The 21,285-nt window shown below is 36.6% G+C and overlaps 1 protein-coding gene across 1 annotated transcript in view; it reads left to right on the top strand.

Annotated features, from left to right (window-relative positions):
• Positions 1–21,285, top strand: part of COL5A2 (collagen type V alpha 2 chain) — a 147,196-nt gene that overhangs the window by 110,991 nt on the left and 14,920 nt on the right. The window contains exons 24-45 of the mRNA XM_019461888.2: positions 704–757; positions 1,320–1,418; positions 3,076–3,129; positions 3,845–3,943; positions 4,052–4,105; positions 4,217–4,270; positions 5,661–5,714; positions 6,496–6,549; positions 8,854–8,898; positions 9,455–9,553; positions 10,565–10,672; positions 11,094–11,147; positions 13,350–13,403; positions 13,622–13,675; positions 14,095–14,148; positions 14,557–14,664; positions 14,782–14,835; positions 15,369–15,422; positions 16,165–16,326; positions 17,197–17,304; positions 18,887–18,994; positions 20,464–20,517. Coding sequence (XP_019317433.1) covers positions 704–757; positions 1,320–1,418; positions 3,076–3,129; positions 3,845–3,943; positions 4,052–4,105; positions 4,217–4,270; positions 5,661–5,714; positions 6,496–6,549; positions 8,854–8,898; positions 9,455–9,553; positions 10,565–10,672; positions 11,094–11,147; positions 13,350–13,403; positions 13,622–13,675; positions 14,095–14,148; positions 14,557–14,664; positions 14,782–14,835; positions 15,369–15,422; positions 16,165–16,326; positions 17,197–17,304; positions 18,887–18,994; positions 20,464–20,517 — 1,638 coding nt within the window. The remainder of the gene's footprint in view (positions 1–703; positions 758–1,319; positions 1,419–3,075; positions 3,130–3,844; positions 3,944–4,051; positions 4,106–4,216; positions 4,271–5,660; positions 5,715–6,495; positions 6,550–8,853; positions 8,899–9,454; positions 9,554–10,564; positions 10,673–11,093; positions 11,148–13,349; positions 13,404–13,621; positions 13,676–14,094; positions 14,149–14,556; positions 14,665–14,781; positions 14,836–15,368; positions 15,423–16,164; positions 16,327–17,196; positions 17,305–18,886; positions 18,995–20,463; positions 20,518–21,285) is intronic.

Below are 21,285 nucleotides of genomic sequence, written 5' to 3' on the forward strand. Positions count from 1 at the left end.
CATTTTAATGAGCTCCATATACACTTAGGGAATTACAGGGTGATGTGGTAGAGAGTAGCTTTGAGTATGTGATAGTAGTGTGATATTAAATTAGGTGGTTAAGAAGTGGATTCTTTGGGAAGATGGCATTTTAGCTATTACCTGAAGATGAGGACGAACCAGCAAGAGACCTTGGGAGTAAGAACACTGTCAGCAGAGGAAATGGCTAGTGCAAAGCCAGCAGGGGCGTGGTGATTTCAGAGATTAGAAGAGGTTGCCGTGACTGGAGTATAATGAAACAGGTCTGAAAGGGACAATGATAATATCACCTTACATTTGTAGAGACGTTCAAAGAACGCACAGTACTTCACATACAAGACAATACTAATGTATGTCATCACTGACGTTTTGATCATGGTAGATGGTGCCATTCCTTTGCTGCTTATCTAGATATCCATTTTGCTCTATGTTTATTTTGCAATTAATTGTTAGGATAGTTCTTAATTTGAATAATTTTTGACTTGATACTGACATATTCTCAAAAATTTAAAATTTTTAAATATTTCTATGTAGTTAGGGTTTTGTCCCTTACACTTTATCTTTTGCCATGTTGGCTTGATCACAACTCCTAAAACCTTGTAATGCCAAAAATAAAAATTACCCACTCATTATACATTGCAAAAACATCAACAACAATTAAGAATCTCATTTTGGTCATTTGTAGGGTGCTCCTGGTAATCGTGGTTTTCCAGGCTCTGATGGTTTACCTGGACCAAAGGTGAGGTTATCCCATCCATGTTGACATTCATGTGGGTGGTGCCCCAAAAGATGCCGTTGTCCAGAATGGTGATCTAGCTTTGGTCCACATGGCTTCAGATCCAGAAAAGAGTCAGACACAGATGTCAAGCCTAATGCCAAATCCCTCTTGTGCAATTTATGTATTATAGACGGCTAGGGGAGAAGGATAATGGTTGCAAGTATGTAGGAGTTTGTTTTCAGACTTCCTGGAGACCCAGCTGAGAAGAAAAAGTCACAGACCTTTCCTTTATCTAGAAATTTAGACTCTAGAATTTTGGTGTTCCCCCTCACCCAAATCTAGATTATTGGAGTGATAATCTAAATACAATTTTTATTAATAATGAAAAACCATTATTCTATAAGAACTAGGAGTTAGAACAAAATATGTAGTGATAGTTTTTGTAACTTTGTAATCACTTCAACAAAGTATTTGTATGTTATTCTAGTGCTTTGATTTGTAACAGGCAATTTTGATATTCACTTGCTTTTATCTTCCTGCACTCTTTCTTTTTTCTGACACATTCTGCTTTGCATTGGAACAGGGGGCTCAAGGAGAGAGGGGTCCTGTAGGTTCTTCAGGACCTAAAGGAGGGCAGGGAGACCCAGGACGTCCAGGTGAACCTGGCCTTCCAGGTGCTCGGGTAAGAACACAGCAGTTTGCTACATCGACCCAGAACAGCTCGTCGGTACTCAGTGAAGTGTTTTTTAATTAAGCTAGTTTTGACAAGTTGGATCATTTCTTTTGTTTTTACGATTTTGACCTGATTTACTATTTTTTAAAAAAAACTGCTTTGTTATTTTCATGACGTATAGAAAAACATGGTAATTTCTAGTCTCCCTTTCTCAAAGGAGTATGCATTAATAGTTTTGCCACTTGATATGGAAAAAAAAATCCTGTTTGCCAATTTTTATTTTTCTTTACTTGCTAACAAAAATCTGTTTGGCTTTTGGCAGAGAGAATTCCTGATAAATTTCATCCTGAACAAATGTTACTTGAAAATTCATTTGAAGTGTGTAATTGCTGTTGTTACATTCAGTTGTCCACAATGCTCCTTAAAAAGAAAGGAATTATACAAAAAGTTGTTGGGTGGAAATATACATTTGGCTCCACATAATCTTGAACCCAACACTTTTATTTATTTATTTATTTATTTATTTATTTATTTATGTATTTATTAACATTTATTCATTTTTTGAGAGACAGAGAGAGACAGTGTGAGCAGGGGAGGGGCAAAGAGAGAGGGAGACACAGAATCTGAAGCAGGTTCCAGGCTCTGAGCTGTCAGCACAGAGCCCGACGCAAGGCTCGAACTCACAAACTGAGATTATGATCTGAGCCAAAGTCAGACCCTTAACTGTCTGAGCCACCCAGGTGCCCCATACCCATTGTTTTTAAATATATGAATAAAAGTCTACTACAGCCCTTTCTCCTTCTATGTAGGAAACTGGAACTTTCTTAGAACTTCTTCCCTAGATACCTAATAAAGTTGGAATGCCAGGTGAATGAGCAGTCAGCATTGCTTATAGTAAAAATGATGCCTGACTGTAGACCACATCTGGACCTGGGAGGACTATGAATTATAAAAACCTTATAGGGGAGCATGGCTTTGGGCATCCTGAGTTTGGAGAAACTGGTACCTGCACATTCACCTTGCCAGATCAGTATACTGTGTTCGAGGTGCTGTTACAAATACTGGTTACCTGAGATTTCTAAGCCAGAGTGGCTCCTGTCCCTGCCATGTAGACTCATTTCCTCATATCTGGCCTGTCCATTGTAGAAGGCTTAGATGATGCCCTTGGAGGCCATGCTGTGAGGGCTGCCCCCCAGTGGAGAGTCCCACGTGATGCTGCCTGTTGGCATGCTGTGTTTTCTGCCCTGTATCCTTCCAAAACCAGGCTGGGGGAGGCCCATGATTAGCCTGTGAAGTTTGTCTAGAGGAGCCTAAGGCCACTGAGAATGGGCATTGTGTAGTGGAACTGGATCCTTTTAATGAAGTGCTATTTTTACTCTCTAGAATCTTTTTTTGAAAAGCTTATTTATTTATTTTGAGAGAGAGAGATAGAGTGAGCAGGGGAGAGGCAGAGAGAGAGAGGGAGAGAGCAAATCCCAAGCAGGCTCCACACTGTCAGCGCAGAGCTTGACATGGGGCTCAAACTCACAAACTCTGAGATCATGACCTGAGCCGAAATCAAGAGTTGGATGTTTAACGGACTGAGCCACCCAGGTGCCCCTACTCTCTAGAATCTTTACCTCAGTTGCAGGTCAGCAACAAAATGACAATCACTTTTAATTTTCAGGGTCTGACAGGAAATCCTGGTGTTCAAGGTCCTGAAGGAAAGCTTGGGCCTTTGGTAAGTGATGTAAACAGAAATCCACAGCCATGATAGACATATAATGTAAGACGTTTATTTGAGGTTAGTGTTTTTAATCATGTGAGTGCTGATCATATTTACATGTTTAAAATGCCAAAGCAAATTCATAGGACCTTCATATTTTAAAATTCACTAAAAATTGATCAAGTTTAATTGATATAAATGTTTGAGATTGAAGTTGCTTCTCTAACATCTGGGGAAAAAGTCGAAATTATGTATTCTTCCAGTATTGGTGAAATTTGTCTACTGGAAACATTCTCATTTCATAAATGTCCTCCCAACTTTACAGGTTTAAGAGATAAGTAGGTACGACTTTTGGTAACTTATGTATTCTAGGCCCTTCCTTTATACCAAAAAATGTGAAATGAAGTCCCAAATTTTCATTACCGCAAGCTAGAGTAAATTAAAGAGTAAAAGGACAATTTCCCCTATGAATAGAAGAGCGTAAGGAGCTGTGAAGATGAGGGTCATGTGTAGAACCAGAGTAAAATCTCTGTTCTAAATACTCAGCATCCTTCAGCACTTTTTTTTTAAAAACACTCAACTGTTCTGATTCACTGAGAAAAAGATGAAGGATAATTTAAAACTTATATAACTTTCAGAAGTAAGCAAAGAAAGGCAAGTGACAATTTGGGTGACCTGATATTCAGAGAGAATTTACGTAAAACTTACACTGCGCCTGTCAATTTTGTAGGGTGCTCCGGGGGAGGATGGCCGGCCAGGTCCTCCAGGCTCCATAGGAATCAGAGGGCAGCCCGGGAGTATGGGTCTTCCAGGCCCCAAAGGTAGCAGTGTGAGTACAGTGCATATGTTTGCTATCTCATCATCATCCTCACCTGAAGTAGGCATGTTATGAGCAAACTGATTGAATTTTAAGGTAGTTTTCTATTCCTTCTTTTAGGGTGACCCTGGAAAACCTGGAGAAGCAGGAAATGCTGGTGTTCCTGGGCAGAGGGTAACTATACAAACATTTTCTGCCAAAAGGGAGGAAATATATATAAATATATATGAAATGACCCAAATGTCTCACGGCCTTACTTCACATATTATCTCTGTGTGATATTAGGGAGCTCCTGGAAAAGATGGTGAAGTTGGTCCTTCTGGTCCTGTGGGCCCCCCGGTATGTGATCTTTTAGCGAGAATTACATTCACATTGCACTTTTCGATGATGTTTGTTTAAGACTTTACTTATGAGTAAGTTTCAGGGCAGGTAATGAGAAAGTGCAAGATTGAAGAATTCTAATCTTTTCTTCTGACCCCTGTGCCAGCACCTTCTGCCTTTTTAAATGGAGCGATTGGACTTTTCATTTTAAACTTCTTTAAAATGCTGATGGCAAAAGCAACCTCATTGTCCTTATGTGTCACAGTTAAGGAACATATCAACTGAACAGAATCATGTTTGACAAATACTTTGTTCTGTCTCTTATTGAAAAATATAAGTACTGAACTATACTTACATTCTTCTGATAATGTCTCATATAAATTTGTCTAAGCTAGCTGATTTTTCTTGAGAGGGACTAAAAAAGAAAGTATTTTGTCCTTTGAGGTGCATCTGCATCCTAGGATTCTAAAATTAAATATTTATCAGAAATATTTTGGCATATTTATTTGTTTATGATGGGGCAATTTAAATATCTTTCTAAAATGTTAGCTTTGCTTTCTTCAGCTGCTCTAGTGTTGAAGGCTTGATTAATGGTTCTTCTAACACTGAGAACTAAATTGGAACAGAAATTAGAGCGTCCCTGTGAAAATTTTTGTAAGCCAAAGTGGTGTAAAGGAAAGAAGCAATTATTAATTTATGTGAAAAATTTCTTAAGATTCCCAGAATCCCAAAATAACGTCTTTTAGGCTTTTCTGGCATATCTTAGGACATATCTTAGGCTATATCTTGCTCTAACAGATGCGCAAAATAAATCCAGATAAAGCACAGATGCTCACAGACACAGATGACGCTGAGATGCTAAGTCTAGTTTCCCAGAAAGAGTTGGGTGTGCACTGCCTCTATAACAGCTCACTGCAAAACAAACTCTGAATGCCTTTTGCCTTTTTTTCATAAAAGCAAAAATTCTCTTCAGAGTCCTTTCAGTTAGCACAAAGAGGTACTAATACAGGTCTTTCATGAAAGCAAAGTGACATAATGCCAACTTTGGAAAAGCAGGGGACACTTGTATTACCTTTCTATTAAATGTGTGAAAGTAATGAATTTTTCCATGTTCAATTTCTCCAATTTCCTCAGAAGTTTGTGTTTGGTTCCAGACAATTTTATGTTTGGATCAAAAAATAAACACATGTCCTCAGTCTCTCTTCTGGCTTTAGAAGACATTTTCTTACCAGCAGGGACCTCAAAGAATCTCATTAAACTATTTGTAATGCTAGTTTATAATCTGGCTAAAGTGAAAAGCATGTGATTGGAAAAAAAGCAAATATCAATACTTCCAGTGGGTCACATAAACAGGAAGCAGGTGTAAAGATCTGGCTCTCTTCATGATTTTCTTTCCTTTATGACTTAGGGTCTAGCTGGGGAGAGAGGAGAACAGGGACCCCCAGGACCCACTGGCTTTCAGGTATGTAATAATTCAGTTTTCCATGTATTCTACCATTAATTAAACTGATTTTTTTAAATATAAAAAGATATGGTCAAATGATGTGAAATTCCACAATTTTTTAAAAAGTCATCCCTCTTTTAGTAAATAAAGATTTGGATAAAACCCAACATTTTTGTTCAAAGGGAAGGAACAGATTTCCCCTGAAAAGTGGATCAAAATCCAAAATTATTAACAAATTAAAATTTTTAGGTGTTCTTGATACCTCAAGAAGTTTTATTGAACTATTTTAAGGTTTATCTAGTTTTATTGACAAAATGTCTTAAAATTTTCGCTGAACAAATTTTCATGATTTATTTAAATATATGTGGTGTGGGAAACTGTTCATTATTTAATAGCATGGATAATCATAATTTGGCAAAGAAAACTTTTAGGAATGACTTTTAATATTATTATTATTATTATTATCATTATTATTATTATTATTCTAGCAGCCTAAAATATTGCTTTCTGACCCATAAAAACTGGGCCAATGTTAAGAATCTCCTGTTAGAGTCTTAGGTCTTTTTTTTTTTTTTTTTTTTGCTAAGTGGTGTGCAAATGAAAATCTAAACCTAGAAGCTGACTGGCTGCTGCATTATCACAGAAGATAATGGTTTTCTCATTCTGTTTTGATTGTGTTTAAACAATTTTTTGCTTGAAAGTATAGTCATGGAGACTCCATGATATATAAAAGGTAACCTGTTAATGCTAGTGGCCTATTAAACTTTTACAAATCTACAATTTTTTTTTCTTTTTTTAGGGGCTTCCTGGTCCTCCAGGGCCTCCTGGGGAAGGTGGAAAGCCAGGTGATCAGGTAAGTTTTAAGGTAGTAGTAACAATAACAATACTAAAAATTGTAGGTTCATAATATCACTTATTATATTTGAGGTTCTGTTCTGGTTTGCCTTATCTCTCTTAATCCTCAAAGCAACCCTATATATCTAGGTATCCATATTATTATTATAACCATTTTTCAGATGAGGCAAATGAGGCACACAGATGTTATGTAACTTTCCCAAAGTGACCCAGCTGATATTATTTGAATCCTGGTAGTGTGCTTCCCAAGACTGTTCTTAATCCCTAAGTCTATGTCTTGTCATATCTACAGAGTTTTACTGGAGGCTTTATAAATGGTTATGAACAGATACTAACCATTTTATTTCTATTATTTTATTAAGACATCAGTTTAATCTATTTTTCTGTGAGTGATTCATTCATTCACTTAACCTTTCAACAAATATTTATCATCCCTGGCCCCCACCAGCTGAACAAAATGGACATGAGGTAGAGTTTCTGGGGAGGCACTGTGTGTATGGGTGTACCTAATTCAGACTTGGGGATTTAGGGAAAGTCTCCCAGACCAGGTAATATATTTTATGAGATCTGAAGGATGAGTGATGGTAAGGGAGAAGGGAAGGTAATAAAATACTCCGGGAAATGGGAACAGCAGGTGCAAAGGTTTTGCTGATCAAATTAAGGCATTGAATAAATTTGGTAAGTCAGGAATGCAGAGTATAACTTGAGGTAGAGATGAGGCTGGTGGGTGATACAGGAGCCAGATTATAGAAAATCTGAATTTGAATATTATTTGCTCTTATTCTTCTAATGGAAGATGATGAAAGGCTTTTAAGTAGGGAGTAGTACGACTAGATTTGGGTTTTATGAAGACCACACCACATGCAGAACGATAGCGTTCTTCAGATTGGCGGCCCACCTGGTACAGTTTTTGTTTTGTTTCATGTTTTTAGAAAAAGGCAAAGTTTGTTTGAGGAATTGACATAAGAGGCAGGTCCCTAAGTCAGTAGTAGCAGTGACGTTCTAGTGTGGCTGCTACCAGCCTATGTGCTGGTGCTAAATGCACAGGAAATGCCAGCCCTCCATTTCAGAGGATGTGAAGTTACCATCCAAGGACAGTTTATGCTTCTTCATGTTTCACTTTGCCTGGCAAGGTCCTGGGCTGGGGATGGAAGGTGGACACTGATGCCTTATCTAAAGTTAAGACATATCCATATGCCCAAGAGAATTCTTCTAGCAGACAAATGAAAATTTCTCATGATGGAGGATTATGATGGAAGCAAGCATAACTGAATATATTGAGATTAACATTTGTGATTTTGTAAACATAGACGGTAGAGGTTTTAGTGACCATAGTTATCTGTCACCATCCAAACTGCCAGAAATATGCTACTTTGACAAAAAATACTCTATTCAAAATATTGCAGGGTGTAATGGTATAAATCAAGACACTATGAATAGTGCACTATCTACCACAAAATTGTAAGCAATATTATATTTAGTAATTGCAAGATGTACCATTAACTACATATCACTAAAAAATACCACATAAAGCTGATTAAACTATGAGATAAAATATTTTTCTTATGAGATAAAATATTATTGAAAGAACCCTCAGATTTGTTTATATTTAGATTTTCTTTTAAACCATATATCACTCATTAGCATACCTAAAAAAGAAAATGAAAGAAAAATAATTTGATTAAATTATCCTTAAAACTTCATTCAGAACCAACCCAACTTCTAAATTACTTTTCATCTCACTCTTTGACAACCATGATTTTCTACACAACATCTTTCCTTTGTCATTAGTTACTATTTTCAATCAAAGAAAAAAGTTTTGAACTTCATGACAAAATTTCCTTTAGTTAAGAACAAACTGAAACTTGTAATATATCATGACTGCACTAGTTTGAACCCACAGTTCCCAGTACATTGTCCATAGTGTATGGTCAAAAAATATTTATTAAATTGAATTGGTTCTGTTTAAAAGATCAGTCTCTTTATTGCTTTTTATTTCAGTTTCATCTGTTAAAATTTGTTCATGTTAGGAAATAAAATTACTGTATATTTTGTTGTCTCTAAAAAAACCAATGCATTATATTTCTGAGATAATATTTTGCATGTTTCATTGCCCAAAATCAAATGTTCAAGTATAATAAACTTTTTTTTAGAAAAATATTTCCATCTAATGTATGGGCTTAGTCAAAACTTCTAATATTAAATTAAAAGAAACTAGACATGTGATACGGAAAGATTTGTAATAAATACCTAAAATTTAGCTCAAAGCAATTCTTCCGGTTTTTAAAATTATATCTTATAGGGTGTTCCTGGAGATCCTGGAGCAGTTGGCCCATTAGGACCTAGAGTAAGTATTTTCTCCTTCGTCATTAACTTTGTTTCCATTGGCTTTAGTTTTAAAAAGCATCTTTCATCATAAACTGGGCTTTATTTTAAGCATGCAGTTTCTTTAACCTGATGAAAATCAATCTTATGAGAAAATCTTGTGCTGTGAAACTAGCACATCCTTATTCCAGGTTCATTTCTTAATACTAAATTAGAAAATTGAGCCCCAGGACTCCTGTGTGGCTCAGTCAGTTAAGCATCTGACTTCGGCGAAAGTCATGATCTTATGGTTTGTGAATTTGAGCCCCACCATCAGGCTCTGTGCTGACAGCTCGGTGCCTGGATCCTGCTTTGAATTCTGTCTTCATCTCTCTCTGCCCCTCCTCTGCTTGTGTTCAGCCTCTCTCTCTCAAAAATAAATATACATTAAAAAAATTTTTAAAGGAAAATTGAGCCTCAATAGTTGCTCATTTCTCAATTTTCCTCCAGTAGAAGCAGTTTTGCAGATTTCCAGAAACCTTTTTAACCTACTTTCAGATCAGTTGCTAAGACTGTCTGACATCCCAATGTTGCACTAGGGAGAACGCGGAAATCCAGGGGAAAGAGGAGAACCAGGAATAACCGGACTCCCTGGTGAGAAGGGAATGGCTGGAGGACATGGCCCTGATGGCCCAAAAGTAAGTATGGCCCTGACCAAATGTCCCAAGATTACTGTTCTGTAAACACATGACAGAACTAGAATGTGTTTCCCTAATGGTTCCAACATAATTTGATTATATGATTTTCCTCTTCAACAAATATTGAATGAACATCTACTAGGCTTTTTCCTTGGCGCTAAAGAATCAGTTGAAAAGAAGCCTCTTTTCTGTGATGCGAATTATGGTCTAGTGCACATGGTAATACATTCTCATCTAGAAATCCATTCCTAATATTTGTTTGTGTAACTTTAACTAGTGACTTCCATTAATAAGCAGAAGCAATAAATAGAAAATTGCATAATTTATTAAGAGGTATTCCTAATTATGTGTTCCATTGTTTTTCTGTCTCAGGTTCCATAGTTCTGCTTACTAATCATATGCAAGGATGTTGTATTTTAATTATGAAAGTAGAATACATCATAAGGCAAAAATCAGTACTATTTGGTTTGGGTGCCACATTAAGATTGGTAGAAGACAAGAAGACAACTTCAGTGTAAACAATTAAAGTAGAATTTTTCATGTTCATATAACATTAGATCCTTTGTCATCTTCAAGGTCCAGAGTGATTACATAGGATCTGCTTCAATTTAATCACTGAATTAGCTTGTAAGCAAGCTTAATATCATGGGTTCATTAGAGAGAGAGTGAAATACTCTCTAAATGTAATGTCTTCATTCTTTATTAGGATCCCCATGATGTTGTCAAAAAAAGAAAATTATTTTTTCTTTTTTTAATTTTTATTTGAATCAATGCTCAATTTCCCCAAAGAAAAAACTTGAATATATAAACCAAAAATCAAAACAGCAAAATCTTTCTTTTTATTTCAAAATATCACTTCAGAGACATTTCACAAATGAAAAATGTAAGGCCTAAGTTGAACCATATGAAATTGCTCACATGCAACTATTTTTTGGCCTACCAGAAGAGAAATTTAATGTGGCTGAATTTTAATATTATATTGATGAGGTCACTTATTGTTGGTTTATTTAGGGCAGTCCAGGACCATCTGGGACCCCTGGAGATACAGGCCCACCAGGTCTTCAAGGTATGCCAGGAGAAAGAGGAATCGCAGGAACTCCTGGCCCCAAGGGTGACAGGGTAAGTCTTTTTTTTTTAGTTCATTCATTTAGACTTTCTACATTTCTACTGAACATGATTTCCTGGGCAGGCTTTTACTTCTACCATCCTGAGTCACAAGTCAATCAGTCTTCCTTCCTTCCTTCCTTCCTTCCTTCCTTCCTTCCTTCCTTCCTTCCTTCCTTCCTTCTTTTCTTTCTTTCCCTTTCTTTCTTTCTTTCTTTCTTTCTTTCTTTCTTTCTTTCTTTCTTTCTTTCTTTCTTTCTTTTGTTCTTTCTTTCTTTCTTTCAGAATGCAGAACGCAGAATGCCAGGCACTTTTCTAGGTTCAAGGGGATTTATCTATGAACAGGAGGGATAAGCCCCTGCCCTCATGAAGCATCCAGGCAAATGAGAGAAAAAAGACAATTAAATGAATAATGGTGTTTCGTGTGTTTTCCCAGGGTGGCATAGGAGAGAAAGGTGCTGAAGGCACAGCTGGAAATGACGGAGCAAGAGTAAGTGAAATCTCTCCTTTCCCAGCTAAGCAAGGAATCAGTATTATCGTTATTATGTGAATTTGCCTGAACTCTCCAAAATAAAGTTCATTGTGTTTCTATAATAATCAGGATTTGGAAAATGATGAATTTTGAGATTTGATGTTGAAAAATCATGGATACTCGTTTTGCTTACTTTGAATTAGAGCAAGCCAAAAAGCAGTCATTGCTGAGGGAATGAAATAAAACACATTTTCCTGTGCATCTGAGACCAGTGCTTTAAGCAGGGGGGCCCTCTTTATCTTTTTCTATCATCTTTTTATTTCTCATGCAATGTTTATTTTTGTTAAAATGTTGATCTAGTGAGCTGTTCTAGACCTCATTCCAGGGCAGGCACTTAGAGTTTTGTAGAGCAGCCAAGTTGAGATAAATATTTCCCGATATACTGTATATTTAAGGATTAGAAAATTACTGCCCAATGAATTAATTCTTTCATCAATAAAGAGAATGAAGAAGTGAAATGTAAAGAAAGATGGTTGATACCAAGGCATTGTTTAATGTCATGTGAGAAATTGACCTTTAATAAGCTTTAGGTCCTCAAAAATAGAATGCATTTACAATTCTCAGGACAGACTGAATATGATTTTTTAGACATTAATGACATGATTCTCTCATGTAAGATAGAGCTCAGACATTCAACAGTCCCTGGAGTAATTCCTGATATTTGATGACATGGTTTGCTATTAGTTGTCATGCTGTGCCCTGGCAAGAGCAGTTGTGTCATACAGAAAGAGCTCACATCGAACCATCATTAACATATTGATGCTGCACATTGAGCCACTGTTAATACATTGTTTACATTAGCTTTTAATAAAAAAAAGTAAAATACAGACAAGTTTTAGTCTTAGCGGTAATTAACCCTTTTTTCTTTTTCTAAATATCTACTTAAGCGTGACACGCTTAATTTAGCGAATTATGAACACGAGATATTTCTTCCCTTTTAGTAAACTCTAATGTTTAACTTCATATTTCAAAAATGGTCTAGGTAAATCTGGCATATTGTTTGTATTTTATGTCATAGATGGTCTATAGTGCATAGTAAAGTAGTGCAGTACTGTTTGAAGGCATGTTGCATTGACTGTATTTTAAGGTGAATTCTGAAATACATATCTGTTGTTTCTATGAACTAACTTTGAAAATGCAGTGTGATAGGAACAGGACTTAAGCAATGACTGGTTTATTTTTAGTAATGACAATACATTGCTTTAGGGAGGAAGCAGAGCAGACCATTTATTGTAATCTCATAGTAAAGGGGAAAAATTAATAACATGCTTTCTCTGCATGAAAAAAAATGTGAATTTAATGAAGTGATCCTCATATTTAATCCAATTCTTTAAGGAAATAGATTAGGGAGATTATTGAAAGATTATTGCTCCATTATAGATCTAGAGAACATGTGATCACAGTTTTCTTATGTCCTTATAAGAGCATAAAAACATGAAGTAATTTTTTGTTTTTTAAATTTCTTCCATAATACATACAAAAATTAAAAGACAAAAGAATATTTAGGCTTCATATGTAGAGGCAATGCACAAATATCAGATAGAAAACCCATTTTAGAAAAGCCTCCAATACAGTCAAGCAGTTTAAAGATTGTGACCACATACCAAGAAGACGTGGTTTGAACCCCCATGTGATAGCGTCCTAAGCTCTGAGCCTAAAGGACTCAGCCTCAGTGTGGCTGGGTAGTCACACTCCTTGTGATCTTAGGAGAGTGTAGAAAACTCAATGCTTTATCAGAATTTCACTTAAAAAAATAAAATAGAGTGATATTTTGTTTGTATAATTTAAGAACACAGTATCCTATACAAAAGAAGAAAAGTTTTGTTTTCAATCTATTCGCAAATTTCAATATTAAATAGGCTAAGAAACGTAGAAATATTGTGGAAAAATAACATTAATTTAGAGCTAATGTTTGAACACAGTATTGTATTATGTATAGATGAAAGAGATTAAGACACTTTGTGGAGAAAATTCCAGAAGTTGTTTTAGAGTAACTAGAAAAATCTTAACAATATACAGATTATATCACTTGTTATAGACAATGTTTTGCAAAGGCAACTAAAGCAATCACAAAATAATACCTTCTTTGAATGTTTGTATAATCGTGGGAAATTCCATTCATTCTTTTCCTCAACATACCTATGTTCTATTCATTAACAGGGTCTTCCAGGTCCCTTGGGCCCTCCAGGTCCTGCAGGTCCCACTGGAGAAAAGGTAGTATCATAAATTGGTATTTTGTGGACTCAGAATCATGGAGTCTGGATGATAGCTCTTTCTCATAATGTTTTCTCTTTCCTAATATGTAGTAGTTGGGCCAGATCATCTCAGAGTTCTCCCCCACTGTCTGCCCTACACACAGGGCTCAGCTTCCCCCAGGTGTATTATGTTTTGTTCCTGCTTTGGACAATAACCATCTGACATCTGCTTTCTAGGGTGAACCTGGCCCTCGAGGTTTAGTTGGGCCTCCCGGCTCCCGTGGCAATCCTGTAAGTGACAGTATTTTGATGTTCTTTAGAATGGGGTTAAGCAGAAAAACAATTCATCATTTTGTATTGATGTTTGTATAAAACCTTGCTTGTTGGGTCAGGCTACTTAGAACTTCCTAGTTTTCAGTGTTTACAGGAGACTCAAAAACTTAACAGTCTGTAATTTTTATGCAATCTGTTAAACCCAACTAAGCAGTTCATTTACCAAATAATTAAGCTTTTTTGAGACTTCAGACATTGGAAATTATGCTATATGGCCCTTATCTCTATCTCACCCTTAAAAGTCTTCCTTAAGAAATAAGTCTAATTCATCTACATGTACCTTTCAAGATCCTACAAGTTTATATAATTATATTTTTAAATACTGTTCCCATTTAGAATAACGTGTGAAAACAACAATAATACTTCTCTTATCCTAGGGTTCTCGTGGTGAAAATGGCCCAACTGGGGCTGTTGGTTTTGCTGGACCTCAGGTATAATTTCCAAATATCTCTAATTTACAGTGGGCACTCCTCTTGCTATAGCAATAGATTTAATTAATCATCATTGTGATATGTACTGAAGATATATTAAAGATTCTGGGAAGTTTACAGGTTTCTGGGCAATATTCTCATTTTCAATACATTTTTTTCATGACTGGCACTAAAATGCACCATTTAAAATTCTATACTTATTTGTTTTAATAAAAATGTGGTGGGATAACTTATTTTTTCAGACTGTCTTCAAAGATCCCACGAGGACATTTTTCCTTCTGTGCTTTAATACCGATCACAAAGCACCATTTTACAATATAAGGTTAAGTGATATGTTAGTAATAATTACTGTGAAATAACTTGTCTACAAGTATTATAATCAGTTGCTTATTTATACAACTAATATAGGGTCCTGATGGGCAGCCTGGAGTAAAAGGTGAACCTGGAGAGCCAGGGCAGAAGGGAGATGCTGGCTCACCTGGACCACAAGGTCTAGCAGGATCCCCAGGCCCTCATGTAAGTTAAAAGAAAAATAAAAACCAAAAACTTGAGTCAAGTACCCAATGTTTAGACTTTGTGTTTAGCCCATTTTGCTTTACTATAATGATCTTTTGTTTCTGTCTTTCTATATAGGGTCCTAATGGTGTTCCTGGACTAAAAGGTGGTCGAGGAACTCAGGGTCCACCTGTAAGTTGCTTTGAAGCTCTGGGAGTTACATGCAGCTAGTCACAGATACGTGGCACTTTGTGACCATATAAAAGTTCATCTGAAGCTGTAACAACAAATTTTTACTTGGATAACAAACTGTAATGGAAAGGGCACTTAAATGGAGATCTGGGTTACAGTTAGTTTTATGATCTTGAAGACCCAGCCACCTCATATGTAACATAAATAATATATTACCTATTGAAGACGTAGGTAATGAATAACAGGGAATTGCTTTACAGAACTCTGTTATGCAAAATATTAATGTGATTCTAGTTCTAGTCTTGCGCACATTTGTATACGTTCAAGATAAATGAAAGGTAGAAAGAGAAAAATAGCATCTTTCCAACCGATTAATTCTGATCCATTCTTGTATAGGATACAAGAATAAATTTATTGTTTACAACAAGAAAGGGAATCTAAAGGCCTAAGTATCCCTGTGAAAAACTAGATCCCAGAAAGAATATGTAATTAATAGTTATTTTAAAATGTCTTATATGATATTATATTTCTAGGGTGCTACAGGGTTTCCTGGTTCTGCCGGCAGAGTTGGACCTCCAGGCCCTCCTGTAAGTCACTTCAGTAATTCAGATCATTAGTAGTGAAGCCATCACACACACACACACACACACACACACACACACACATACACACACGATAACACACATATATGTACACATTATATAGAAATATATATATATATATATATATATATATTGAGTTATTTTTCATTCTTTTATTTAATCTCTTAATGATTAACCCATGTAAACAACCCTTATCCTAAGAATTCATACATACTGGTATCTTGTCAAAGTAAATTCATCTTTAATCATCTTTAAATGAAAAGCTCATTTAAAAGTCCTTTTTTAGCCCCAATGTTTTACCATTATTCCATTTGGGTACTAAATACTAACAATATGGTGTGCTAATAATCATTTCCTTAAGTTAGGCGGCATCTCTGAAATTTAGTTAAATAAATGATATTCTTTCATTACAAGATTAGGCCAGATAGAATTAAATGTTATATATTTATTAATGGAGCAGAACCTTAAGAAGTTTGAAAAGTCAAGTTAATTTCAGCACACTTTTGGTATTGACTCAAAGGTAATTGTCTGCAAATAATTTAGATTTCATCCTGGGAAATGAATCTGCAGCTGTGTTTGGTTTAATTTTATTTAAATCCAGTGGATGACTGATTATCTAACAGGAAAAATGGACCCGAGAGGCCTTTGCATCAAGCATCAAGTCCTCTAATGTGTCTTCCACTTTGCCCCCCACCCCCACCCCGGGTTTCTTTCTGTCTTATACTAGGGAGCTCCAGGACCTGCAGGGCCCTTAGGGGAACCTGGGAAGGAGGGACCCCCAGGTCTTCGTGGAGACCCCGGCTCTCATGGGCGAGTGGGAGATCGAGGACCAGCAGGTCCCCCTGGTGGCCCAGGAGACAAAGGGGACCCAGGAGAAGATGGGCAACCTGTAAGTTTCGCATCTTTGTTCGAGGCCACCTCGAATAGAGATATTTACAATAGAAATCCATAATATACACTGCCACAAGGAAGCTGTTTATACATTAACCTGGGTCCTTTCATAAATCCTTATGCCCTATATGTTTTTAATTTACAATTCTCAGCTCTAGAAAAAAAGTGTAAGTATAAAATATAACAGTAATGGATGTGGTGTTCAAAAACCAAACAAGAAAACATTCTTTGTTAAATATCTGAGCTGGATAAAGTAAATTTTTAAAAAGTACATTATTTTAGGGGTACCTTGGTGGCTCAGTCGGTTAAGCATCCAACTCTTGGTTTCTGCTCGGGTCATGATATGGTTTGTGAGTTCGAGCCCTGCATAGGGCTCTGTGCTGGCAATGTGGAGCCTGCCTGGGATTCTGTCTCTCTCTGCCCCTCCCCCACGTGCTGTGCACTCACTCTGTCTGTCTCTCTGTGTCTCTCTCTCTCTCTCAAAAATAAATAAATAAACTTTTAAAAAGTACATTATTTTATTTAAATATCTATATGTCTCAACACTAATGTGTTTAGATAGGTCATTATTTATTTTATTTTTAAAATTTTCTTTATCTTTTTAAAAAGAGGAAGAATATCTGCGTGAATAGCATCTCTTTTATTCCATTAATATTCACATCACTCTTCATGTTTCTTTGCAACTAATGAGCCATTTTCACCTTGAAACAATGTTAGAGGCTCTGCGTGAAGTATAAATTAGGACTACTCATGTATCATCATGTTTTATGAAACAGAGAATTTTTTTCTTCTACTGAAAAATTTATAAAGCCGTGATCTATTATGAAGTCCCAGAGAATTTCTAATTATAGTTTATCCTCACAATTAGGGTCCGGATGGTCCCCCTGGTCCAGCCGGAACTACTGGGCAAAGAGGAATTGTCGGAATGCCAGGGCAGCGTGGAGAGCGAGGCATGCCCGGCCTGCCAGGCCCAGCGGTGAGTGGTCGTGTTGGTCAATATTTTATCTGATTATATAATTTGTGAAGAGAGAATTTATTGTTGTGAGTGTGTGCTTAGTAGATTTAAAGTCTTTTTTAGACACAAATTCTGACTATCTTAAAAACCTTTGACTTTGAATGTCAAATTCTTTACTTAAGTACCTTACAACAATTTTGAAAAATATATTTATTTAACCCTGGGACTAGAGAAGTAGACAAATAAGGATCTGGATTTTTGATGACTCTAAAGCTTTCTTCAAAGATTAAAAATATCCACGGAGCTAAAGAAGGGGGATAATCTCCTCTGGTGAGTAGGTAGCTGCTTTTTAAATAAACATGCCTGACAAAAACATTCATACTTCACAGTTCAGAGGGTAAGTTTTCATAAATCATCAAAGGGAAGAGTAGTTAAGCTAAAGTAATATTGGAGGTGAAAGTGGGGTGAGCTATAAAGATGGACTCTGAAAGTAATCTCCTTTTCCCTGGAGGGTGCTAAGAACTTCATATTCCCTGGGATGTGGATAGAAGTTTGACTCACTGTTAGCTTTGAAGAAATTAAATTTTACTGCTGAAAGTTTACATGCTTGTGGAAAAGAAATAATGTTTTTATATGCAATGTAGACAGGGAGATGTACTGCTGGGACCTTGGAACTGGGGGCATGTGGATAGAGGTCTGAATCCAGCAAACCAGGAGTTAGGGGATATTTTATTGTTTCAGAAGTAAGCCAAGGAGGGGCGCCTGGGTGGCTTAGTTGGTTAAGCTTCTGACTCTTGATTTCGGCTCAGGTCATGATCTCACAGTTGGTGAGATCAAGTCTGTGTTGGGCTCTGAGCTGACAGTATGGAGCCTGCTTGGGATTCTGTCTCTCTCTCTCTCTCTCTCTCTGCCCGCCACCCTACTCATGCACATATGTGCTCTCTCTCTCTCAAAAAAAAAAAAAAAAAAGAAAGAAAAAAGAAAAGAAAAAAGAAAAAAGTTGTCTGACTTTTGATTATGGCTCAGATCATGATCTCAGGTTGTGAGATCAAGCCCAGAGTCAGGCTGTATGCTGTGCATGGAGCCTGCTTAAGATTCTCTCTCTCCCTCTCCCTATGCCCCATCCACAGCTCGTTCCCTCTCTCTCTCTCCCTCAAAAAAAAAAAAAAAAAAAAAAAGAAGAAGAAGTGAGCCAAACCCAGAAGTAAAATCTCCCCATAGTGAGATCAAAGTGCCAGGATACAGCAGAAATAAAGTGAGTAAACAAAGTGGAAGTGAATGTGGATGAGCATGTCTCACCAGCAATGCAGATTCCTTTAGAGCAGCCAGAACTGACTATATAACACATTTGAATCCAAACCACACACCTGAACTGATGGCAAAGGATGCTTTTTAGTCTCTGGGATATGTCAGAATGACTGTGATAATAAGCGAGCATGCCTCTAAGGAGGTACTACAATGACGTGGATGTTGTGGGATAATGGACAATCATTGTGGAGAAGGAGGGACTGAAGTGCCATTTGAAAAAAAACACAGCCTTTTTGTGAACTGGCATTTTTACATTTATTCAGAAGCCATTGACATGTTTATACTTTGATTTCAGGGCACACCAGGAAAAGTAGGACCTACTGGTGCACCCGGAGATAAAGGTCCACCTGGACCTGTGGGACCCCCAGGCTCAAATGGCCCCGTAGGGGAACCTGGACCGGAAGTGAGTGCTGCAATGAAAATAACTCTCCTCTCCTTATCTGGGTGTCATGGGGACGGTTTTTTGTGTGTTTGTTTGTTTGTTTTAGAAATCATTTTAGAAATTTAGAAATTGATTGCACATGTGATGTGAAGGAAGTTTCTTAGTGTTGTTATTTGATGTCCTTTATTTCCCAGGAAAGTAGACTAAATGATGACAAAAACAGAAGGTAATAAGACTGGTACTTTGCACTGACCCTTCATCTAATCTAGAGCCAAGTATTTTAGTTGATTTAGGCTGTTGCCAAATTATTTTGAAGGGGAAAGGACATGTCCATTAATCTTTTTCCTTGTTATTCCATTCTATAATGGCGTATTTGTCAAAATTGCCAAGTTCTGTGGTGATAGGATTAATATAACTATTGCAGCTTGCAAAAACAGAGAAGTAAGATAATTTTATTTAATTATCATTCTAAAGTAACATGATGCATGTCCTGATCCCTAAGTGTCATTTGAGAGGAAATCAATTTTTGAAACGTGATTTGAGAAGTTATAGGTTGGAATCCCCTCTGTACAGTGCTTTAATGAGTCCATTCCTGGACAGTGTCTCATTGTCTTGAAAAAGTCAATGCCTTTCAGAGCAGTTTTTGGTCAAATGATAAAAACAGAGTTCTGAAAAAAAATAATAAAGAACATATATTTCACCAAGTTATTTAATGTCTAAACATAGTTGTTTTATTTTAAAACTCTAAGGGTATTGTTTGGATAAACTTAAGATATGAACGTAAGGAAAACCATTCACTGGTAATACAGACAAAACATAAAATGGCAAGAATGTAATTGTTGCCTATGTATTTCAAAGGATTTGAGGATCCCCCTTGCCCTGTTTTAAAATAAAAAATAGAAATCAAGAATTTAGATTAAGTGCAGGAGGCATGCCAGGAGTGTCTGGAGGGGGTGGGTGGTTCCTGCTGGTAGAGTTCCTCCCTCCATCTGGCACTCCCCCCTCTAGCCCCACTATTGAAGAAGATCATTAAGCCAACCTGAGCATAGATTAAGTATTGTTCCACACAAGACACTGAAGGACCCAAATTTGTAGCAAATTCCATGGTAGTTTTAAAGTTCAGCTGCCATGGTAAATAACTGGGCATTCTTCATGCTTCAATATGGAATATGTGCACAGGGAAGGTCATAACATTACACTTTATAAGCACTGTATTGTAAGTGGAAAATGCAATGTCTTCAATAAAACTGTATTAAAGCTGGCCCAAAAAAGTAAGAATGTGTTAATAATTTTACAAGCAATTCCAAGTAATAGAAAAGCTGTCAGAAGACTTTCTTTGCCTAAAATTTCCATAAGTGCTAATTTATAGTTTATAGAAGAGAAGTGGAAAACATGCTGTAATTTTTCTGGCAATTGGAATTAGGTGGGTTATTATTTTTTTTTTTTTGCATTACTCAGTTAACTCATTTTTCAAATATGATTCTTTATAGGGTCCAGCTGGTAATGATGGCACTCCGGGACGGGATGGTGCTGTTGGAGAACGTGTAAGGGCATTTTCACTAATTAGAAAATCTGCAGTCATGTATTTTTAAAATTTTTGTAATACTAAAGAGTAAAATCTGCCTTTTCTTTCATAGCTTCGGGGCAGCCCTGATTTTTCTGATAGTAGCTACTTTTTTTTAATGTCATAATTTAGATAGATCTTGTAAATGAAATGAGATTTGAATATGCAGCAAAGTGAGATGGCATTTCTTATTAACTATGGGGAAGCAAATTGCTTTCATAGTTGGTGCAACATGAAGGTTCTGGATGAGGATACAGATAAAGTAGTCTAAATTGCAAACTCATTCACAAAAGTATGGAAGCAGAAATAGAGTTGTGTGACATCTAAATTTCTCTACTCATCTCCTAAAGTGAATGCCCCATGAGGAAATAAACCATGTGGCTACCTAAATATTTATATATCTCATGATGTATTTGAAATCCCATGACTGCTGAACTGAAAATATCACCAACTTTATTTGAAGTTCCAATCCCTCCTCTAATGTCTATTATGACACAACGGCTCTTTTCATTCTGAGAGCTCATCATGTAGCAGAATGGGCTCTGCAGTCAGACAGACCTCAAGTAGAATCTTAATTCCTTAAGTTACTGGCAATGAGGTCTTGAACAAATCTTTGGAACGTCAGTTTTCAAATGCTTTAAATATGATCGATGCCTATTCCACTGGACATTTGTGCTTTAAATAACATGTTTAGAGTATGGAGCTTTGAGGACTCTTGGAGTAAGCCCCTCCCCTCATCTACCATAAA

This window comes from Panthera pardus, unplaced genomic scaffold (assembly GCF_024362965.1).
Source record: "Panthera pardus isolate Hobbes unplaced genomic scaffold, ASM2436296v1 HiC_scaffold_10, whole genome shotgun sequence".
NCBI lineage: Eukaryota > Metazoa > Chordata > Mammalia > Carnivora > Felidae > Panthera > Panthera pardus.